Source organism: Rana temporaria, chromosome 8 (assembly GCF_905171775.1).
Source record: "Rana temporaria chromosome 8, aRanTem1.1, whole genome shotgun sequence".
In the NCBI taxonomy this organism is placed as follows: Eukaryota; Metazoa; Chordata; class Amphibia; order Anura; family Ranidae; genus Rana; species Rana temporaria.
In genome coordinates this window covers 69,636,811-69,659,135 of record NC_053496.1, presented here as the reverse complement: position 1 = coordinate 69,659,135, position 22,325 = coordinate 69,636,811, and the positions used below count along the sequence as shown (strand labels likewise).

The window sequence follows — 22,325 nt, the reverse complement described above, 5'->3', positions numbered from 1 at the left end:
AAAAAAAATGTTGCTGGTCTTGCAAAATGCTCTCAAACCAAGGTTTTACTGTACAGGCTATTCTGTTAAATGTGAACTCCAAACAAGCAGGTAAATACCATACATAGTTCAAATAAATAAAACATAGCCTTTTGAGAGATCAATGAGGGATCTGCAAAACTTTAACTAACTTTTCCCATATGCATTTCTCGTCCTATCAGTATGTCCCCTGTGTTAGAATGAAAGCACTGTGTAATGCCTGCAAGCATACTTGCCTCTTAGTGCTGTCTCTCTTTTTTCCAGTCTGAATACTATTCTACATAGGATTACAGGAAGATGGTATAAAGACAAATGGGTAGCAATAGCTGCAACTAAAATATATTAACTAGGACTGTGGAAATGAAAGATTAATTCTTTGATTAATCGTTAATTTTTTTGATCGATCAAAATTCTTTTGATCGGTACTAGTGGTGCAACAGATCGTAAATGATCTGTGATCCGAACGAGTCACCATATGCGGATCGGCACACCACGTGATATGCGGAACTCCGCTGCTGCCTCAGCCATAGGAAAGGCCGCTGCTTCAGCTTAGCTCCCGGAGCGGCGGCCATCTTGGTCCACCCGGCGGCGGCCTAGGTGAGCCTAGAGCGGCGCACCAACGTCATCAACCGGCCTCAACTCCTTGTGTTCGGCTGGCTTCTCTGGTAAGACTAAGCAAGCACTAATCTTCCTATACAGTGGGGGAGATGTCTGTGGATATTACAGTGGGGGAGATGTCTGTGGATATTACAGTGGGGGAGATGTCTGTGGATATTACAGTGGGGGAGATGTCTGTGGATATTACAGTGGGGGAGATGTCTGTGGATATTACAGTGGGGGAGATGTCTGTGGATATTACAGTGGGGACTATATATGGTGGTGATCCAAAAAATATACGTGTGCTATAATGAATCAAAATTAGTCGATTAAATCGATAAAAACACTTAAGGGAGGAAAGAAAGTTAGGGTAGGGGGATGGGTAAGAGAATAATGAATGAGGTTTACCCACTTTCCCACCTGTCAGATTCTCCGAATCCTTCCCCCCTAGCCATTGGTAGGGGGTAGAGTTGAGATTTTAACAGCAGTAAAGCTGTAGAATTAAAATTCTTAAGCTGGCCATATATGAATTGAAAGTCCCTGGTAAACTGGTCAAATTTCATTCCATCTATGAGCAGGCCAATTGTACCCAAGTTGATCCATCAATCGACTTGGGTACAACCACCCTGTCAGATTTTTCTTCCTGCATTTACTGCCAGTAGCTATAGCCATTAGCAGTAAGCATTGTATTCTGCCGGCCGGGAAGGCTTCCCACCCCCTACATAAGAATACAATAGTACTGAAAAAGGCACAATTAGTGTTGATGGGGGAATCAAGCAATTTTTTTCAAGTAATCAATGGGCTTTCTTTTTTTGTTTTTATCATTAGTGGGGTCAAATCGACATTCATTTTTGACCACAGTGACGAGAAAATCTGGAGAATATAGAATTTTTTTCTCAAATTAACTCATTTCCAACAGCATATGTTGTTTTCATTCAGTCCATTCATTCCAAAAATCAAATGTTAAGCAAACAAAATCTTTTGGACATTAGAAAGGAAAAAGTTTATGAAAATTAAGATTTCAAAGACTTCACTCAAAATTCTATCATTTTATAGCCAGCTTAAATGGAATCTAGTATGTAGTCATAGTCCTTGGAAGCCAGACTTTATTGAATGCATATAACATTCAACCTAGACATCAGATATTCCATGTTATGAACCTCAGTCATGCATTTGTAGAGATCCATCTTAAAGGGTGCTGGAAATTCCAATTATTTCAGAACTGACTGCATTTTAACCTGCCTGCCAGATACGTATGCTTGGATTGAGCTTCCATATTTGAGCATGTATGGACAACAGTAAAGGTAGCCATAATCAGGACCAATTTGTTTCACAATACAAATATTTTAGCTTTAACCACATATTGTCTGATAATCTCACTGTATATAGCGCATGAACAATCACATCAGCAAACCTCAGGAGAGGAGTATTAGCATGGCAAATAATCTGACAGATCTGTAAATTTCCTGTGCTTTTTCCTTTGTCTCCACTAATTGTTCTGCTTCCAGTATTTGCACTGCAGTTTCATCTGAGCCGTTAATTAAACCACCAACGCTGTGTAAATGTCACACTTTGTGGAGCAAAAACGAGAACAAATGCCCAGCAGAGCAACCTCTTTAGTGAGAATAAGATGGTCACTAAGGAGCAGAAAAGACATCTAACTACAGAGCAATCTGACAAAATACATGCTATCCTGTGCCAACTGAAGAACGGATGCTGAGCATTCCTATATCCTAGCAACAACTAAGTCTTCCATTCTGATCTCTCATGGGATCGGGAAGTCACATGACTCATCCAAGTGTCAAAGGAGGAATGAGCCAAATGATTTAAAATGCCACTTAGTCCAATTTCCTGTAATACCTACTTGACCGCGTAACCTGTGATCCTTCCAAACAGAGTGGCAAATATGACAACAATGATAATATGAAAGCATTCGGCACAAAATGTACAAGATGAGATCAAATAATATTGCAGCAATTACTGCTTTGCTATAGATTCCTGCAAACACAAAACAGACTGGATTATCACCAGATATACGGGTGCATCTCAAAATATCATCAAAAAGTACATTTCTTTCAGTAATTCAATTAAAAAAGTGAAACTCTTATTATATAGATGCGTTAGAGTGAAATATTTCAAGCATTTTTATTTATTTATTTTTTTAATTTTGAGGATTATGTTTTACAGCTAGTGAAAAAAACAAATTCAGTATCTCAGAAAATTTGATTACACAAGACCAATAAAAATAAAAAATGTAATACAGAAATGTTGGCTTACTGAAAAGTATGTCCATGTACAAACAAAGTATGCACGATATGAATACTCAGTCAGGGCTCCTTTCGCACAAATTACTTACTGCATCAATGCGGCGTGGCACTGCTGAGGTGTATTGGAAGCCCAGGTTGCTTTGATAATGACCTTGTCTGCATTGTTGGGTCTGGTGTCTCATATTCCTCTCGACAATACCTCACAGATTCTCTATGGGGTTTAGGTCAGGCAAGTTTGATGGCTAATAAAGCACAGTGATACCATGATCATTAAACCAAGTATACTTTTGGCAGTGTGGGCAGGTGCCAAGTCCTGTTGGAAAATTAAATTAGCATCTCCATCTTTAGATGGCTACCAGCTTAGTGATATTCGACAGCCTATTAGATGTTACTGTGAGGCTGTACTTTCTGCTCTACAGTACATGGAGTATCAAGGAAGATATGCCAAAAGTTTCAGTGTGTCCTCCATTGACCTAACGAACCATCGAATTTGGTTGCTAAGTGGCAAGTATAATACAGTCCAATTATGCACTTAACACAGAGATCTCATTTTATTGTTTTAAGGCAGCCCTGAAGTGGGACACAAAATAAAAGGAAAGAGTGCAAGATCAAAACAGGCTGTATGTACTGGTAAATGGCCAAAACAGCAATAAAGTGTTAATACTTTAGACTTGTATCTCTGGGGTCCAGGGTTTGAGAATTACTCTTTGCATGGAGTGCCTGACTGCTTCAATTTCCTCCACAAGGCAAAAAATACGGATAGGTTAATTGGTGTCTCTTCAGACTAACCCCATCATGTATGTGATTAAATAAACATAGTGGAGACTCTGAAATGAAAGCTCCCTTACCCTAGATTCACATATATACATTTTTAGTGCATTTTGCAGTTTACAGAAACGCACTACAGTCCATTTTACGTGGTTCCTATGGTGTTCACATCTTTTTTTTTTTTTGCGGCCGATGCGTTTTTGGAAAGTCTGGGACCTTTTTTCTGCGAATTTGTGGGTAATAGACTTCAATGGAATGGCACCAGAAATGCAAGTGTGTTGGTAATGCAATTTTTGATGTGTTTTGCGGTTTTTATTTTAACACTGTATATAGCTGGCTGCTAAGCAGGGGGCCAGGAAGCTGGCCGTCGCTACTTTAACAACCGATGAGTCATCAGCTGTCAGTAGGCTTCCCCGCTAAAAGCTGAATGTAAAAAAGAAAAGAAAAATTTCGGGGAAAAAAATAAAAAAAATACGACGTGGGGTTCCCCCCAGGTCTATACCATGCCCTTCGGGTCTAGTATGGATTCTGAGGGTATCCCCCATGCCCAAAATAATAATACAAAAAGGCGTGGGGTCCCAAAATCCATACCAGACCCTTAGGCGAGCATGCCACCCAGTAGGTCAGGAAAAGGAGGGGACAAGCAAGCACCAACCCCCGATCCATACCAGGTCCTCAACAATGCACCTTGCCCCAATGTTGATGAGGGCAAGAGCCTCTTCCCAACAATCCTGGCCGGTGGTTGTCTGGGTCTGCGGGCGGAGGAGCTCATCAGAATCTGGAAGCTCCCATTAACAAAGGGGGCCCCAGATCCCGCCCCCCCCATGTGAATTGGTATCTGGTACATCATACCCCTACCCATTCACCAAAAAAACTGAAATGTTAAACTACAAGAGCTGGTTCTAAAAAAAAAAACGAAAATTGTACGATCTGGTATCGTACAAGAAAAAATTTCTCCTCGGATAATTTTGCATGAACTGTTGTGATAGTACACAAGCTGTGTACTAACGGTCAGATTATCATACAATCGCTTTGAAAGCGTTATTTTTTTTGTTCAGTTTTCTGTTCATGTGTACTAGGCATTAGTTGGGGGGGAAAAAACACATGTGGTATGTTCTCTCTAAAATACTGTTTAATATGCTACAAAAAAACTGTATTATCTACACACGATGAAACCCTGCAACGTATCAGGAAAATAGAGTTTCTCTAACCATGACTAAGCCTCCTGGAAGCAGGGGAACTGAGCTGCAACTGCATGTGGACAGCCACTTCCAGCTTTCTATAGGCCCATCTCACCACTGCAGTTATAGCAAACTTCTCTAAATAAAACTGCACAAGAAAAACATGCGCATAGTAGTAGAAGAAAGCTAGGAACAAAAGAAGCAGAGACAATTCTAAGGCAAGCATGATATGCCCCATGGCAACACCAAAGGGGAATGGCTGAGCTAAATTTGCCAGGAGCATGGTTTGAAGGCCCACGAGGACCTTGGGTCTAATGCTTGTTTGCCATCTCCAAGCTTTGCCTGAAAAGGGTATCTCATGGTGATTGTAGCAGCCTACAAAGGACACAGACTGAGCATGTTATTAAACCAGAATCCACCGCTTTTATAACTTAACCAAATGCAGTAAAGCAGCATGAATAAAAGGCCCCTTATTTTGTCATAGCACTAGATTAGAAGACATATTTAATCACCATTTCTTGGAAGAGTTTCAGAAGATACCCTGCTGGAGAGACTCGACAATAGGGAAAGTGTGGTATAAAGAATGCTTATACGCCTCACACCTGCTGCGTGCATAGCACAGCCAATATCTCCGTATTCCAACTAGGGAGCTCAGTAATTGAACTGCCAACTGGCATGCTCCTAATGAACAAATGTACCACTGGGCTCAATAAGAAACTGCAATTAGTATTTTGTCCCTGTCGCTGGTTTCCTTTCCATCTTCACCTTCCTTGTCAAATCACACTGAATCTTATTTTTCCATTATCGGGAGTCATATGGGGGATGGAAATTTATAGCTTGTTGATAGTATATTATAATAGAGCTATTAACCCACCTCCCATCTGAGGGAATTTTTATATGCCGCATTTGCCGGAGAATACTGAATAGGTCTTTAATCAATGCAAAAGTCTGAAGAAGGGAGACACACTCAGCTGAGCCCCTAATAGGCTGCATGAAGTGGCAGCAGGCACGCAATACATATACTTATACAAAATGGGAGAAATGCATATATAGAAACATTATCTATGAAAAAAGTCACCATTCATTTACCTTTATCACGTTGTATGTTCGGTAGTTACTTTTATTTAACAACCTTTTACTTGATTGAATGTGGCCTTTAATATCTGCCTATAGTTGTTCTTTATGTAGTCATTAAAAGAATCAACCTAGACAGGACAACTTCAAAAGAGAGATCAGACGGTTAGCCAATCAGGCTCTGGGACTCTGCACCATACGGTCAAACAAAGTTTATTCGATAGCAGGGGACAGCAAATGCATCAGTTATTTCACTATCCAATGACAGGTTGGGTAGGTACTTAGCCGTTATGCCAGGGCTCAACAAAATCTGGGCGCCCGGTCGCAATTGCGACAAGAAATGGCGACCTGGCGCCCAGGAAGCTTAGGCCTGCAGAAAGTCGCAAAGTCGCGGCCGGTAATTACCGCGAGCCTGCCGCGATCACACGGCGGGGGAGGTGGGGGTGCACGAAGGGCACGGGATACTCCATCCTGTGTCTGTGCGCCCCACCTCCCCCGCCGCAATTGAGGCCTTCTGCAGACCTAAGATTTCTTCTGTGATCTGGCGCCATCTTGTGGTGGTCGTTGGCATGACAAGTAAAACAGCAATTCTAATGTGTTTTTCTCTGTGTTTTCACTACCATCTCCTTTCCTCCAATTAGAGCTCCCAAACATTATATACATTTTTTTATTCTAACACCCTAGAGAATAAAATGGCGGTCGTTGCAATACTTTGTCACACCATATTTTCGCAGCGGTCTTAGAAGCGCATTTTTTGGGGGGAAAAAATACTTTTTTTTAAATAAAAAAAATAAGGCAACAGTAAAGTTAGCCCATTTTTTTTATATTGTGAAAGATAATGTTACGCCGAGTAAATCAATACCCAACATGTCATGCTTCAAAATTGCGTCCGCTCGTGGAATGGAGACAAACTTTTACCCTTAAAAATCTCCATAGGCGACGTTTAAAAAATTCTACAGGTTGCATGTTTTGAGTTACAGAGGAGGTCTATGGCTAGATTTATTGCTCTCGCTCTACCAATCACGGCAATAACTCACATATGTGGTTTGAATACCGTTTACATATGCGGGCGCTACTCACGTTTGCGTTTGCTTCTGCGTGCGAGCTCTGCGGGACGGGGCGCGTTATCTGGCTCCTAACTTTTTTAGCTGGCGCCTAGATTCCAAGCACATTTGTCAAACCCTGTGTTATGCCAAGGTTCCTTTACTATCCAATGACTTGCTTGGCAAGTGCTTGGCTGCCATGCTGAGGCTCTGTCACTATCCAACATCCGGCTAGGCAGGTTGCTTGACTGTTAGGCTACGGTTCTTTCACTATACAATTATTAGCTGGGTGGGTTACTGAACTGCATTGCTTTAATGGCTGTGGAAGGCGGAGGGGCTCTGGCTAGGAAGTCTTGGCAGAAGTAAGCAAATGGATGGTTTACAAATAAGGCATTCTTGGAACGGACAAGGGGAGGACACCGTATTGAATGATGCATTCAATGTATGAATTTTACAATACAGAGAAGTGATACACATTAACAGAGCCAACTCTTTCTCCAACAGATGGGACCAAGAGGGAGGTAAAAGATCCTGGATGGACCTTTATTGATATGAAAAAATATATAAAATCCAAATGCAGTCACTTCATGTATATGGGAGGAACAACTGACGCGTTTCACACCTTTTTGTGGCACTTAGTCATGAGTCATGACTCATGAGCGTTGTAACAGAATGATTAATGACGATTAAAAGCAAGCAACTGATCTAAGCTGTTGATTGCCCAGAGATGCAATGCATGGTATTTTACGGTTAGCTCCTTCGCAAAGACAATTGCATTTTCACAGCAAATATTCTCGAGCAAGTGTTATTTTATGGTCTGTGCTTTTATGCTATGCAAGTGCAGGGATTTGGTTTTTTTTAGAGTGTTTTTTTTTTTTTTAATATAATTAAAAACATCACAGTAAACCTGTAAACACAAAGGGTATTAGTTCAGGTGCTGCAGCTGGAAGGTCATACGTTTTATTTTTGCAGTGATATGCCCATACTGCACTACCCATGACCTTCATGAGTTGCCCTTGCAGATCGTGACTTCCTCCAAAAATGACTTTCCTATCCACAGGGAAGCTCCTACATGAGTCAGGAGTCTGCTGAAAGGTTGCCCATACCTCAAACTACACTCTGGGATTGGGGCATGTGGCTTCCATCATCCCCTTTACTACAAAGGAGATAGACTTGAGAAGGGCAGCCTGGATGAACTGAACACAGAAACATTGCCATGGGTAAGCATAAACATATGGAGGCGTATGGAACCAGAGAAAACCTTGCATATGACGCTTCCATAAATACACTCAAACCCTTGATATTTTAACCAGGCATTAAGTACAGGGCCTACTTTCACTATACAGTACACCTACATCACAGGAATTAAATCTGGACTCCAGGAAAACAGCTATACACAGATGAAATACATGCAAGAGAGCCGTTTTGTCTGCCAAAGGATTTGTACTTGTCTATTCATTCCTTAAATTTACACAACTCTTCCAAGAAGCAGTCATCCTGGGGACTTGACTTCCTCTACTGCATTTAATACAACTAGATCTTGTCCCTCTCCAAGCTTGTGATTTGACAGTAACCACTTGCTTACTGGGCACTTTAACACCCTTCCTGCCCGGGCCAATTTTCAGCACTTTAAATGACAATTGCGCGGTCATGCAGCACTGTACCCAAACCCTTGCTCAGGCTCTTGCAAATCACTGAAAGGCTGAGCTAGATGCCAGCCATCTGGGTGGATCTTGACTGTAAAGTCGGGATCTTTCCTGAGCCTGGACCGGCTAAGTGCCATTAGCAAACAGCAGGCTCAGAACCAACTGCATGCACTCCTGTGACCTACAGGAGAAGTATTATCAAAATCGCTTTGGCCTTACTTCTCCTTTATTATAGGATAAGTTCACCTTTTATGCCGATCCATGCTTCTGGGTGGATACCAACCATGTGGTTGAGATCTTCCCAGAGCCTAGACTGGCTCTGTGTCTTCAGCTGACATCGGGCTTTAGCCCGCTGTCGGCTGAAAAAGGGTCGCAGAATTGCAGAATTAACTGCACTCCTATGATCCATAGAAGAAGTATAGCCAAAAAAGCTTTGGCTATACTTCTCCTTTAAGCTCATCATTCCACCGCTTTCTTCACTCATCAGCATGTTTCTTGTCTGCATATGAGAACTGCACCACACTAAATTGGTACCTTGTACTGCTCCTCTCTCTCTTTCAGTTTGAGTCTGATGTACAGGGTACTGCAAGAGGCTAAATTCAAATTCACGTATGAAAAAACACATTTTTACTGAACACATGCATGCTAAACTGGTGCTTTGTTTAATCTGCCTGGGGTTCAGCTTTAAAGTGGTTCTAAAGTCAGTTTTTTACCTTAATGCATTCCGATTAAAAACCTTCTGTGTGCAGCAGCTCCCCCACCCATCCTAATACTTATCCGAGCCCTATCTTGATCCAGCCACGTGCACAAGAGACTCGGCTCTCCCTCCTCATTGGCTGAGATGGCTGTCAAAGTCAGTGAGCCAATGAGGAGAAGGAGCGAGGCCGAGCCTCTGTATCTAAATGGACTGACAAAGTAGGGGCTCGGGAGCAAGTTTGCTTGGGTGTCCCCATAGCAAGCTGCTTTCTCTGGGGGCACTCGGCAGGAGGGAGCAGGGAAGTATGAGATGTTTATTGTTTAAAAATAAAACAACAGCGTTGACTATCCCTTTAAGCTCATCACTGAGGAGCAAGTTCTCTTTAATTACATGGAAGTGCAGCTTTGTCCATGAACAGTTGTTTTTTTCAAGGGCAACCCTGGACTCCAGTGCTAAAATGCAGCAAGCATTACAATCATGATTTTATTGACTGTGGTCTGTTCATTCAGTGTCTCACTTATTTTGATAGATATGCTTTGCTCAAGGACATAATTTATTTCAGGCCTTGGATGGTCACTGGAGTTTGTCCTTACTACTATAGGAGATATTCCAGATCAGAATGAACTACACAAATATAGTAAACATGACATTTAATGGAGGCAGTACTGGTTGTGATCCTCGACTCTTCATCACGCATAGACAATGACCATACAGCTGTCACCATTAAAAAGAAACATTCTTACACATGTGCTGCTATGAAGACATGTTCTGTATATATTATGTTTGTAATTTAAGTAGGAGATGCTTTGCCTGACTCGGATATCCAAGAGGCTCTCTCTACATACAGTCACGGTTCCATGACAAGCTTATATTGTGAACAGATGCCTTTCATACACTGGGTGACTTGATACAGGCAGCTGAACACCGATGCCCCTCCATGGGTCTTTGTCAAGCTACATGCCAGCTATTCCACTTCTCTGCTGAACAGACAGAAATCTGAAATGTGTGTTGCCTGGGAAAGTCGTGATGTGTCACTATTGAAGACAAGCCCGATGTAGACAGGATTTCAACAAAACAGATGTGTGCCTTTACTGAAGTTTCAAATATTACTTCTAGTTAAAGGGAAAGAATATTGTATTTTCAGTTGGTAATCTAATGTTTACCTTTTTTATGTGACTTTCACAATTTTACAAGCTTGCTCTCCCTTGTATTTGTTATAGTATTAACCTGAGGAATTTGAGGTTAGCCGCTAGAGGCAGGGGAGATTGGCTACTACAATGACTATGTCTAGTGAAGTAAACCATTAAACAAGCATGAAGGCTGCCACTGCTGATTTCTTACTGAAAATGCTATTTGCTTGGCTGTTAAGCTGATCAACTGGTTCCAATATATTCAAGTCTGAGACCCAGAACAATTATATATTATTAATGAATGTTGGAAAAAGTTCAAACTCAGTTTCTGTATAATTGTTCTGGGCAAGTAATTCTAGCCATACATCCATAGATTTTTGTTCAGACTGCTGGCTGGACAAAAAGAAATCTACCAGATCCCTTTATTCAAGCTAAACAGCAAAGATGGAGGAATCTTATTGCTGCTATTATATTCCGACAGCCAGAGCCGCCAGCTGTCAGAATACCTATACGTTGCCTGCATCCGACTGGAATCAGGCACCGTTCGGAGAACATTTGTCATCCAACATCTTTGATATTTCATCCGAAGGATGTCAGGATTGATGCCAGCAGAGCCACCCAGAACTCTGAGTCTGTCTGGTTTAGCATAAAACAGTCAAGTTTGCTCTGTGTATGGCCAGATTAAAGGGCAAGTTCACCTTTACAGAAAAATCTGTAAGGTGAACTTACACAGGAACCCCATCTCGCCCCCCCCCCCCATCCCGTTGACCTGCATGGCAGAAATCACCCCCGGAGCAGTGAGGCGGATATACCGGGGCTCAGAACGGGTGATAGCCGCCATGCAGTCCAGTGGGACGGGGGGGGGGCGAGGTGAGGGTCCTGTGTAAGCTCACCTTACAGATTTTTCTGTAATGGTAACCACCACCACCACACACCCCCCCCCCCCCATCCACACAAGCAAGGTGGGTGGAATAATCCCACCTGCTGCTACACTGCATTCTGACCATGGGGATGCTCCGCTGTCAGAATACTCGGATCAGCAACTGTAGCCCATTGGGTGCAGCTGGTGACTGATACAAGTTTTCCTGAGTGACTGTTCGATAGAAGTCAATCTAATGATAGACTTTTGTCGAACAGAAAGGGTCACACAAAAGACTAAATCTGAACTGGCTGAATGTGAATCCTCTGTACCCATCTTCTGAAGGATAGTAAGATAACCAGATATCTATTTTTCCAGAAAGTTAGAATATCATGTTTTCTTTACCAGCTGTTGAGCCAAGATATCAGCCACAGACGGAGTGCATTGTTTTTAGCATGTCAGCCATAGATGGATCAAATCTCAGCCAGTGCAGCAGCGACCAGCTGAGATTGGATCCATCTATGGGCAAGCTAGATGTACTGAAGTTGAACAAACGACTTCAGTACAAGCAGCCTGTCGGATGTTTTTGCATGCGATCACTGCCAGCAACTAAAGCAGCCGATAGTGATCATTGTGTTCTACGGGCAACACTGAATCAAGCGATTTTTGATAATTTATGGCCTGCTTAATAGACATGCACTGTTAAATCTCATTTAATATAGTTCCATGCAGAATTTACCTATTTTACTCCCTGGTTATCTCCCGTCTTGACAACTAAAACTACCTTCTAACTGGCCTACTTCTACACAGTCTAACCCCCCCTCCAGTCTATCATTAGTGCTGCTGTTAGACTCTACCTTACTAATCAATCTGTGGTTGCCATCCCTCTCTGACATTCCCTCCACTGGCTTCCAATAGCCCCAATTTGTAAAATTCTAAATACTAAACATACAAAGTCATCCACAACACTAACCCCAGCTACATCAACCACCTCATCCTGGCATATCGCTCAAATCATCCAACCCACCCAAGAACTCTTGCACTCTAGCTTCCTTGTCAACCCCTCGTCTGCTCACTCCAGGACTTTGAGAGTTCTCCCATCCTCTAGAATTGCCCACCATTGGTCCAATTATCTCCTTACCTGTCTTTAAGAGATCCCTGAAAATGCAGAGAACTCTACCCTGCCGCCACCTAAAAACGGCACTTCACCCATCTCCTTCAGCCCATTCCCAAGGGTATTACCTTTTGTACCACTCCCCCTCCCTTTTATATTGCAAGCTCTTGTACTGTCTTCCCTTATATTCTGCATAAACTGTTGGCACTGTATAAATCCTGTATTATAATAATTCAATAAATCTTGAATGTAATGAAAAATTATCTTCAAGCAAACCACTGTTCAAGACCGTTATCTGAAAGCCCCTAAATATTCAGTTTATGGACATCACCATGGCTTTTAGTTTAAAGGCAACCATGCTTTTCCTGAACGGGATCTTTCTCCCAAGCCAGTCTTCAGAGCATGGAAACCTACAAAACACTATAGGCCAAAAAAAGTCTCAGTAGTATCATCACCGTCTCACTGCCATATACACTTACCTGAGTCCTCTCTCAATGTACCACTGTACCTGTCTGCAGCGGGGCTGGTCTGTGTTCCTCTCCTCACAGGCGACAGGCAGCTGCGGGAAGCCATTAGCTCCAGCTGCTGTTAATCAAGGAGGGAAGAGGAGATGGTGCCAAGCCACACTAGGTCTATCAACACACACAGCCTGGCACAGGAGTGAGCCCGCAGGTGTGCCCCCACAGAAAGTGGCTTGCTATTGGGGGCATACACAGAAGAGGAGGGTGGATATTTCCTATGGCACCAGAGAGTAAAAAAAACAACCCTGACAAAGGTTCTTACCCTTCTCCTACAGAAAAACTAAAAGAAAGAAGCAAGTTCTACTTTTAGGATACATCCAAATAATCAAAAAACTGCCCAATAAAAGTCCTTTAATGTGCAAAACTCTATGTCCGCCTGATCTAAAGAAAGCCAATCACTGCTTCCTGTTGGATTCCAGGTGCATTTAAATAAGACTTTCTATTGCCACCAACTCATGTAATGCAAACATACAAATAAATGTCAGAAGAATAAAATACATACTGATAAAATGTTCACAAGAGGCACAGTGTTTTTCCCAGGAAAATCAGACCACATGGTTGAAGCCATATAGGTGATCAGAGTCTAACACTGACCATGTTAACTAAACACCATCTCATACTGTCTGCTGGTTTCAAAACGTCTTTTATACAATGCATAACATCTGGCCCACCCACGCTGAGATTCTTCTACAAGACCCGTAAATCAACAATTCTTATAATCCTGTTTACTCATGCTAAAACAATATAACACGTGAAGCCATTAAATGGTTATCAAATTAAAGTACAACTCCAGTAACAATTTAAGCTTGGAAAGGTCAGGAAAGACCGAGAACCTCATCCACACTTCACTGAAATCTTTAAGATTTTTTCCACAGTTACTTTCCCCATGGCCTCAGTTGTTGCAGCAAGAAGTAAGCCAAAATCTGGACTATGGGAACCGGGACAGAAGTAAAACCCCAAGAGTGGCTTTAAGCCTTCCCTGATCTACCTAAAAGTCTTTTTATAAGGGTGTGTTTGTGTTGGAGAGGTTTCCCCTCCTTCCTGTCACAGGGACAATTGGCATACAGATGTAAGGAAAAATCACCTTGATGGAGAACTTGCTAGAAGTTCTAACCCTGCCACACTTTCCAAATTTGGCAGGCAATGATAAAAATCCTTACAGTTCCCAAGCAACTGTAACAGCGAGTAGTGTTGAATAACTACCAAATTTCTTAACTAGTTGTGTTTTCTCGGCTTAGCAAGTACTACATGACAAAGAAATCTACATAAGCATCTTCGTTACTTAAAAGTAGGCATACAAGAAATAACCATAAAAGATTTTTATCTTACCAAGGCAGGCCACTGGACTTGCTTGACCTTTGATCCCTGAGCCTGGCTGGGGTCTTTCCTCTTCGCCCAGACCAGCTGGAACTCCACAAAAAAGGCGGTAAAATCTTCATATACTTTCACCCATTCTCGTTTATCCCACTCTAGGTCATCAAATTCCACATAGACCTAAAAACGAAATGAGAGACTAGGTTAAATATACAAAAGGAATATTTTACATGCACAAGCCCAGGTATAAGGATACAGTTTCACTAGTCACACAACATGGGAGAAGTTTAGTGGAGTAAGACCCTCTGACATCAACTCCATGAGGCACAAGAGCTCAGAATAATAGCTGCCTCTGGTGTCATTTCCACAAACATTTGCTTAGGAGGAGGGTCCCAATTTCAGCGTGTTCTCATATAAACCCAATCTAGCATACAAGAATATGTTTTTAGTCATAAACATATAAAGATAATATCATAATCCTTGTAATAGGAATAAAAGCGATCGAAAAAAAATGTACAAATGTAAAATGTAAATGTAAATTTAAAAAAAGTGTAAAAAATAAATAAGTAAAATAAAAAAAAAATTAAAATGCCCCTGTCCCCGGTAGCTCGCGCTCAGAAGTGAACACACACGCAAGTCCCGGCCCACATATGTAAACGTCATTCAAACCACACATGTGAGGTGTCGCCACGTGCGTTAGAGCATGTGCAACAATTCTAGCACTAGACCTCTTTTGTAACTCTAAACTGGTAACCTGTAAAAAATGTAAAGCGTCGCCTATGGAGATTTTTAAGTAACGAAGTTTGGCGCCATTCCATGAGTGCGCAATTTTTAAGCATAACATGTTGGGTATCTATTTACTCGGCGTAACATCTTTCATATTTTACAAAAAAATTGTGCTAACTTTACCGTTTTGTTATTTTTTAATTCATGAAACCATTTTTTTTACAAAAAAAAGGCGTTTGAAAAATGATTGCGCAAATACTGTGCAAGATAAAAAGATGCAATGACCGCCATTTTATTCCCTAGGGTGTTTGCTAAAAAAACATATATAATGTTTGGGGGTTCCGAGTAATTTTCTAGCAAAAGAATGATGATTTGTACATGTAGAAGAGAAGTGCCAGAATAGGCCCGGTATGGAGGTGGGTTTTAAAGCCCGGTATTGAGGTGGTTAAACAATGGTCCACCATTAGGCTGGCCATACATTATACAATTTTCTTGTACAATTTTCCTTTAGATGTACCAAAGCCATATAATATATGAGGTCAAACCTAAACACTTTCAGTTTGTATGCAATCAGGCTGGTCCTTGCACTACATTAGTTGAAGATAAATCTAAAAGGAAATTGAACATGAAAATTGTATAATGTATGGCCAAGCTTTAGCCTGGTGGGAACAGAGAAACAGAAGATTTCCCTTCAGATCTCATTATACTATAAACAGACCTTCCGCAAATCTCAGATTATGGGAAATTCTGCAACAACTGTGGTCAATCATGTTGCTTTCAAAGCCATACTGTGTTTATGTCAATTAGTCCTCTTGCACAAAGAATATTTTCTTGTTTAGCACAAACAATAAGCAGGAAATGTTGTCTGAATTGTGAAATCACACAACATTTATACCAACCTCAACAGATTGCCAAAAAGGGATGTTGAGCATTAGCAATGGGTTCCCTTCAGTATCATTTGTCTAGCAAGGAGACTGAACGCATTAGCAAGAGTCTGAAGCAGGCCAAATGTCCCTCTAGGCACACAGACTGAAAATAGCTCCTCTAAATATAAGGGAAAGCCTTGGCAAACCTCAGCTGTGAAACACATCAGCATGGCTTCAATTCATGAAAAAAAAAAAAAAAATCTTTATGAACAAAGATATAGGAGCTTCCATTATAACACTTTAACATAATTGGGTTTCGTCTCTTCACAAATAGAAATAAAAACACATAATGTTGTGAGATCCTGTAAGTAGCTCAGGCATATACACCAAGCAAAATCATGATCAGCACTTAAAAAAAAAAAAAAAAAAAAATTTTTTTGACCATTTCTCTTTTACACTGGAAAATTATTGACTTTTATAGTGTTCACTCGAAATGGAGCATTTGTTTTTTTTTTTGTCTCACTCTGTTGAAGAGCCTGGATTGGTCACAGAACCAATGAGGATACAATAACATGAAAAATAAAAAACAACAAATAGCTATAGAGGCAAGTGTTTTATTGATTTTTGCTTGAATCATGAACAGAGATAGTCCAGGTAACTAAAGTTCTTGGGAGAACCAGACCCTCAGGGACAGTGTATTTGAGCGCATGTTGAGTAGTGAATGGGGATGTACCAACACTGTCGGAATCTGAATGTGAAGTTAAAGCGGAGGTTCCGCGGTCCCTCTTTTTTTTTTAACATTACAATGAATGTTGTTTCAGTTACCATGCTAGTACTCACGTGTTTGACGCTTTTACTCATCCCCCGTCTGATGTCTTAGTAAATAATAAGTTTTAAAAAACGATGCAGGACTTTGCCATTTTGCTTGTGGGCATTGTGAAGCCCACAAGCACACACTTCCGGCAAGCGGTGAATGCCCTCGTCACGTGACCGGCTTGATAAGTCACGCAACGAGTGAAATCCCGTGAGATTTCGATGATCAGCGTTGTGATTGGTCTCCTGGGAAGCATGACACTGTGCTCCCAGGAGACATTGCGGACACCTCCCAGCTGGGGAAGAGAAAAGATACGCCCACTCCCGCGGGAGGGATACCCGAAAGTCTCAAATACTCCTGATTCACGGTATTTAAAATCCACAAAAAAAAATGAATAGCCATATGTATATTACCCATAGATCTGGATAAGCCAATGTTTATATTTAGGGTGAACCTCCACTTTAAAATAGTATTCTATCTAGCCTACCTTATAAACCTGCATCAACTGACCTTGCAGCAGCTTTGTATTTTTGATGGAAAAAAAAAAAAAGTAAAAAAAAAACCCTAAACACATACAAAAACACTAAGAAAGGTATGTGCATATAATATTTTGTTCAATTACATTCTGAACATTTTTCAAACTTGAATAAAAAAGTGTGATTCTGTCTTAATAGAAGTAGCTGACCGAGATTGTACAAGGACCACATAAATAAATGCCACAAGGTGTACAGCAAACAGATGTGGGAAAACAGACACAACACTGCCACCCGGGCAAAGCCGTCCTCCTCCCTCCACTTTCACTGGGAGCTCAGAGACTGCATTCCCCTGACAATCACCTGTCACCGTCAGCTGGTATGACCTCAGTGCCACCACTGTGTGGGAAACAAACACAGCTTGGGTAGTGTTCCATCACACAACATTCTGTCAGGAACTGTCAGAGGCTCAACTCCTTCCTACAGGTCATATTATTCCTTTAGTAAATCAGACATGCAAAAGTAGCTTAAAAGCATTTTAGAAGTCATTTTTCCAGTCCTTATTCAGAGACAACAGGGCCAATTAATAATGTCCAACTTAAAAAATATCTGCAGCTTTGGTACGGAAAACTACCTTCCCTGGGAAAACATCGGCCATAATTTTCCTACAGGGAGAAAGTCAGCGCAGTCTGATCCATTGTCTGGAACACAATTTGACTATATTTCTTAGTAGGTAGAATATAGGATATTTTAGGTTGCAGGAAAACCCCCACAATCTTTCCTTAAAGGGGTTGTAAAGGTAAATTTTTTCACCCAGGAATTTTGTTTATACTCACCCAAAATACCTGTTGCTATGCCGAAGTCCATAATCTGCCTTTTTCGTAGCGGCGGTCTATCTTTTTCTTCATCTTCTTGTGAATGGGGCACACTGCTTTCTGGAAACTGTGCGTGTTCCCAGAGAGCAGTCGCCCATTCACAAGTCAGCGCGAGACTCGCGCATGCGCAGTAGCAAACTGGCAGTGAAGCCGTAAGGCTTCACTGACCGTTTCCCTTAGTGTGAATGGCGGTGCGAGACTTGCACCGATCAAGGGATCGGCATCGGGGGGGGGGGGGGGCATCAGCGCAAGCGAGTAGGACAGGTAAGTATTATTAAAAGTCAGCAACTACACTGTTAGTAGCTGCTGACTTTAAAAAAAAAAAAAAAAAATTGCGGGTGGAATCCCACTTTAATGCATTAAGGTGAAAAAACATCCGACAGCACCGGCCCCCCCAGCCCCCCTCATTACTTACCCGACCCCTCGAAAGTCCCACGCCATACGAGCAGGCTTCTCGGTCATCTTCCCGGCTCATTCATTGGTTGATTGTCAATCACATCCAATGATGCAGCACGGCCAAGTGATACAGTGAGCGGCTATGCCCACCGGCTGCAACATGGGAGCGTGCCCGCAAGCACTCTATACCATGCTCGCTCGCATTAAGGTATGGAGTCCTTGCGGGGGAGCCGAGACAGCCGCCGAGGGACCCCAGAAGACCAGGTTCGGGGCAACTCTGTGCAAAACGAGCTGCACAGTGGAGGCAAGTATAACATGTTTGTTATTTAAAAAAATAAAAAATTCCTTTAGTGTTCCTTTAAAGAATTTAACTCAAAAGGTGAATTTGCTAAATACGATACGATACAAATTTTAATTTTTCACAAAATCTGCTGCCTCAAAGTTTTTATGATGGCAATTTGCATATACTCCAGAACGTTATAAAGACTGATCAGATGAATTGCAATTACGGTAATTGCAAAGTCCCTCTTTGCCATGAAAATTAACTTACTCTAAAAAAAAAAAAAAAAAACACATTACCACTGGATTTGTGAAGAAGGCTTCAGGGCGCCCAAGAAATTCCAGCAAGTGCCAGGACCGTTCCCTTAACAGTTGATTCAGCTGCGGGATCGGGGCACCACCAGTGCAGAGCTCGCTCAGAAATGGCAGCAGGCAGGTGTGAGTATCTGTAGTGAGGGGAAAACTTTTGGAGGATGGTCTGGTGTCAAGGAGGGCAGCAAAGCCACCACTTTTCTCCAGGAAAAACATCAGGGACAGACTGATATTCTGCAAAAGGTACAGGGACTGGACTGCTGAAGACTGGGGTAAAGACATTTTCTCGGTTTTCTCTAATGAATCCCCTGATTGTTTGGGGCACCCGAAAAAAATGCTCATCCTAAAAGAAGCTCAATCAAAACATACAAGAGAGCTCAAAAAAAGAACATGCTTCTTTAAGCTAAAATAAAAGCTCAAATGCCTGTAAAAGCAGCTTTTTTGATGCTGCAGTGTGCATGAGCCCTAAAAGCATATGTCTGTAATCTCCTGCATTGACACATTGGCTAACATCGAGAGGAGTTTCCAGGCAGAAAAAATAAGAGCTCCAAAAATCTCAAAAGCGACATTATGGCGGAACACTTCAGACAATTTTGACACATTTTTGGGACCATTGTCATTTTCACAGCAAAAAATGCATTTAAAATGCATTGTTTATTGTGAAAATGACAGTTGCAGTTTGGGAGTTAACCACAAGGGGGCGCTGATGGGGTTATGTGTTCCCTGAAGTGTGTTTACAACTGTAGGGGGGTGTGGCTGTAGGTGTGGCGTCATCGATTGTGTCCCCCTATAAAAGGGATGACACGATCGATGCAGCTGCCACAGTGAAGAACGGGGAAGCTGCGTTTACACACGGCTCTCCCCGTTCTTTAGCTCCGGGGACCGATCGAGGGTCTCCAGCGGCGATCGGGTTGTAGCAAAGTGTCATTTCTTCAGTGTTGTCACATGAAAAGATATAATAAAATATTTACAGAAATGGGAGGGGTGTACTCACTTTTGTGAGATACAGTATATCCATGTTTACTCACAGTAGAAGAGTAACAATGTAACCCAAAAATATCTAGTGTCTAAAATAACTTTGAACCCATGCTACGCTACATAGAAGAAGCCTTAGTGAAGTAGGTCTGTACCTTTTACATGAAAGGCATATTTAACGCAAGCCTAATTTTAGCGCCATCTGCCAGTGTATCAACTAGCAGGACTGTGCCTGCCATTGAAGATACAGTAGGGGTTTTATTTTGGAAGTGACACTTGATCTACAAAAGACGTGTTCCACAGCATGCTCTCCTGTATCCATCTTACCCACTAGATTATAGGTCTATATATAACTAAAAGCCTAACAAAAGCACAAATAAGAAACACACACACACAGATGATCAAACCAGGATATAGAAACTCAAAACAGGACACACATAAAACAGATGTATTCTTTGCTGCAGATATTACAGCAGGCCATTACCAGGGGTAAACCCTCCTATCACAGAACAAGGAAATTGAACAGAAGATATTAAAGCGGGAGTTCATCCGAAATTTTTTTTAACATTAGATTTAGGCTAATTATGCGAAGCAGAATCGGGTGTTTATTTTAAAATAAATTTAGTACTTACCGTTTTAGAGATAGATGTTCTCCGTGGCTTCCGGGTATGATCTTCGGGAATGGGCGTTCCAACTTGATTGACAGCCGACGGTCGCATACAGCACATCACCAGTTGCCGAAAGAAGCCGAACGTCGGTGCGGCTCTATACGCCGCCTGCGCACCGATGTTCAGCTACTTTTGGGAACTCGTGATGCGCTGTATGCGATTGTCAGAAGGCTGTCAATCAAGTAGGAACACTCATTCTCGCAACCCATACCCGGAAGCCACGGAGAACATCTATCTCTAAAACGGTAAGTACAGCATTGATTTTAAAATAAACACCCGATTCTGCTTCGCATACTTAGCCTCAATCTAATGTTAAAAAATGATTTTTTGGGTGAACCTCCACTTTAATTTGAGAAATCTATGCATCGCAAAGACTCCTATAATTCTAATGGTATGTATGCACCCTGAAACGGTAAATATAAATGCCCTGACCCTTTCAAGCAATGCATTCAACTCCTGCAAATGCAATGTTAGAATAATCCAGCCCCATTCCTACAACACAGAATCTGTCATTTCCAGAGGCCCAATTATAAAACAATGTCAAGCTGATGAATGGTAAAAAGCACAGAAATATTAATGAACCTATTATAACTATACTGTATTTACCTATATTAGCACTCTGTTGATTTTCACCTCCGTACTAGATTGCCAATGCTTTGCGTATAAATAAGCCCTGAATAAACCCATTTACTACTAGCGGACTACAAGAAGCTATGAATTCCTCAAGTGTCATAACCGCCTTTCACACAAACTCCATGACATACTTTGTTGTATAGCTGTCCAGCTATCACATTTCCTTTTTTCAAGCAGCTTAGCTGGCTCAAGCAATAAAAAAGGGAAAAGAAAGAACAGCTGACGTCAGCAAGCAATGCACAAACACTCCAATGAGTGTTGTGGTTTGTTTGTAAGCTTACTGGTTCCTTTTCTGGGAAAGCTGCGAACACCACTACATTGCTTAGTGTGTTACAACATGTCCCAGAAGATGATGGGAGTATTACTCACTACTTCAAAAGGGCAATAAGAGTGCAGAGACATTTTTAATACTGCATTTACTAGAAGAGAAAAGGGATTACAAAACCATTCTTACAGCGTACGTTACCCTAAACCGGTATCTTTTTTAGTATGTGTGTTCACATACAGTATATGCATTTTATTATTATACAGGATTTATATAGCGCCAACAGTAGGTCATTATTATAACATGATGGCAGACAGCACAATAACAATACAATAGGAATCAGAGGGCCCTGCTCATTGGAGCTTACAATCTAGGAGAGGAGGTCAAGCGATACAAAAAAGGTAATAAGTGCGGGAGATGATCGGATGGAGAAAACAAAAGTACAGTTGTTAGGTGTACTCGTGTCCTCGCTGCGCTCACTCGGCCTCCTGGCTCTTTTTTTAACATCCTCCAAGTCCACGGGATGTTAAGGAATGAGCCTGGATATCGCGCATGCGCCGTGTACAGCTGATCAGGTTCGGAGATTTCCATGGGCTTCGTCTGTCAAGCAGGGAACCATATCGATAGGGGAACTAGCTCGACAAGACACCGGCACGCTGGTGTCTTCACAGTGTCCTATAACCTTGCCCCCCACTATCAGAAACAAGAGATGCATAGTCACATGAGAACTTTTTAATCTTGTAAAAATGTAAGAAAGATCATTTCTGATGTACTATCTGGAAGTGGAATAAAGAGGAATACTACTATGTGTCAC

The 22,325-nt window shown here is 41.7% G+C and overlaps 1 protein-coding gene across 3 annotated transcripts in view; it reads right to left on the bottom strand.

The window, feature by feature from the left end:
• Nucleotides 1-22,325, bottom strand: part of JMJD1C (jumonji domain containing 1C) — a 389,821-nt gene that overhangs the window by 253,238 nt on the left and 114,258 nt on the right. For all 3 annotated transcript variants that reach the window (XM_040361986.1, XM_040361984.1, XM_040361985.1), the window contains exon 2: nucleotides 14,245-14,409. In XM_040361986.1, the coding sequence (XP_040217920.1) occupies nucleotides 14,245-14,409 (165 nt within the window). The remainder of the gene's footprint in view (nucleotides 1-14,244; nucleotides 14,410-22,325) is intronic.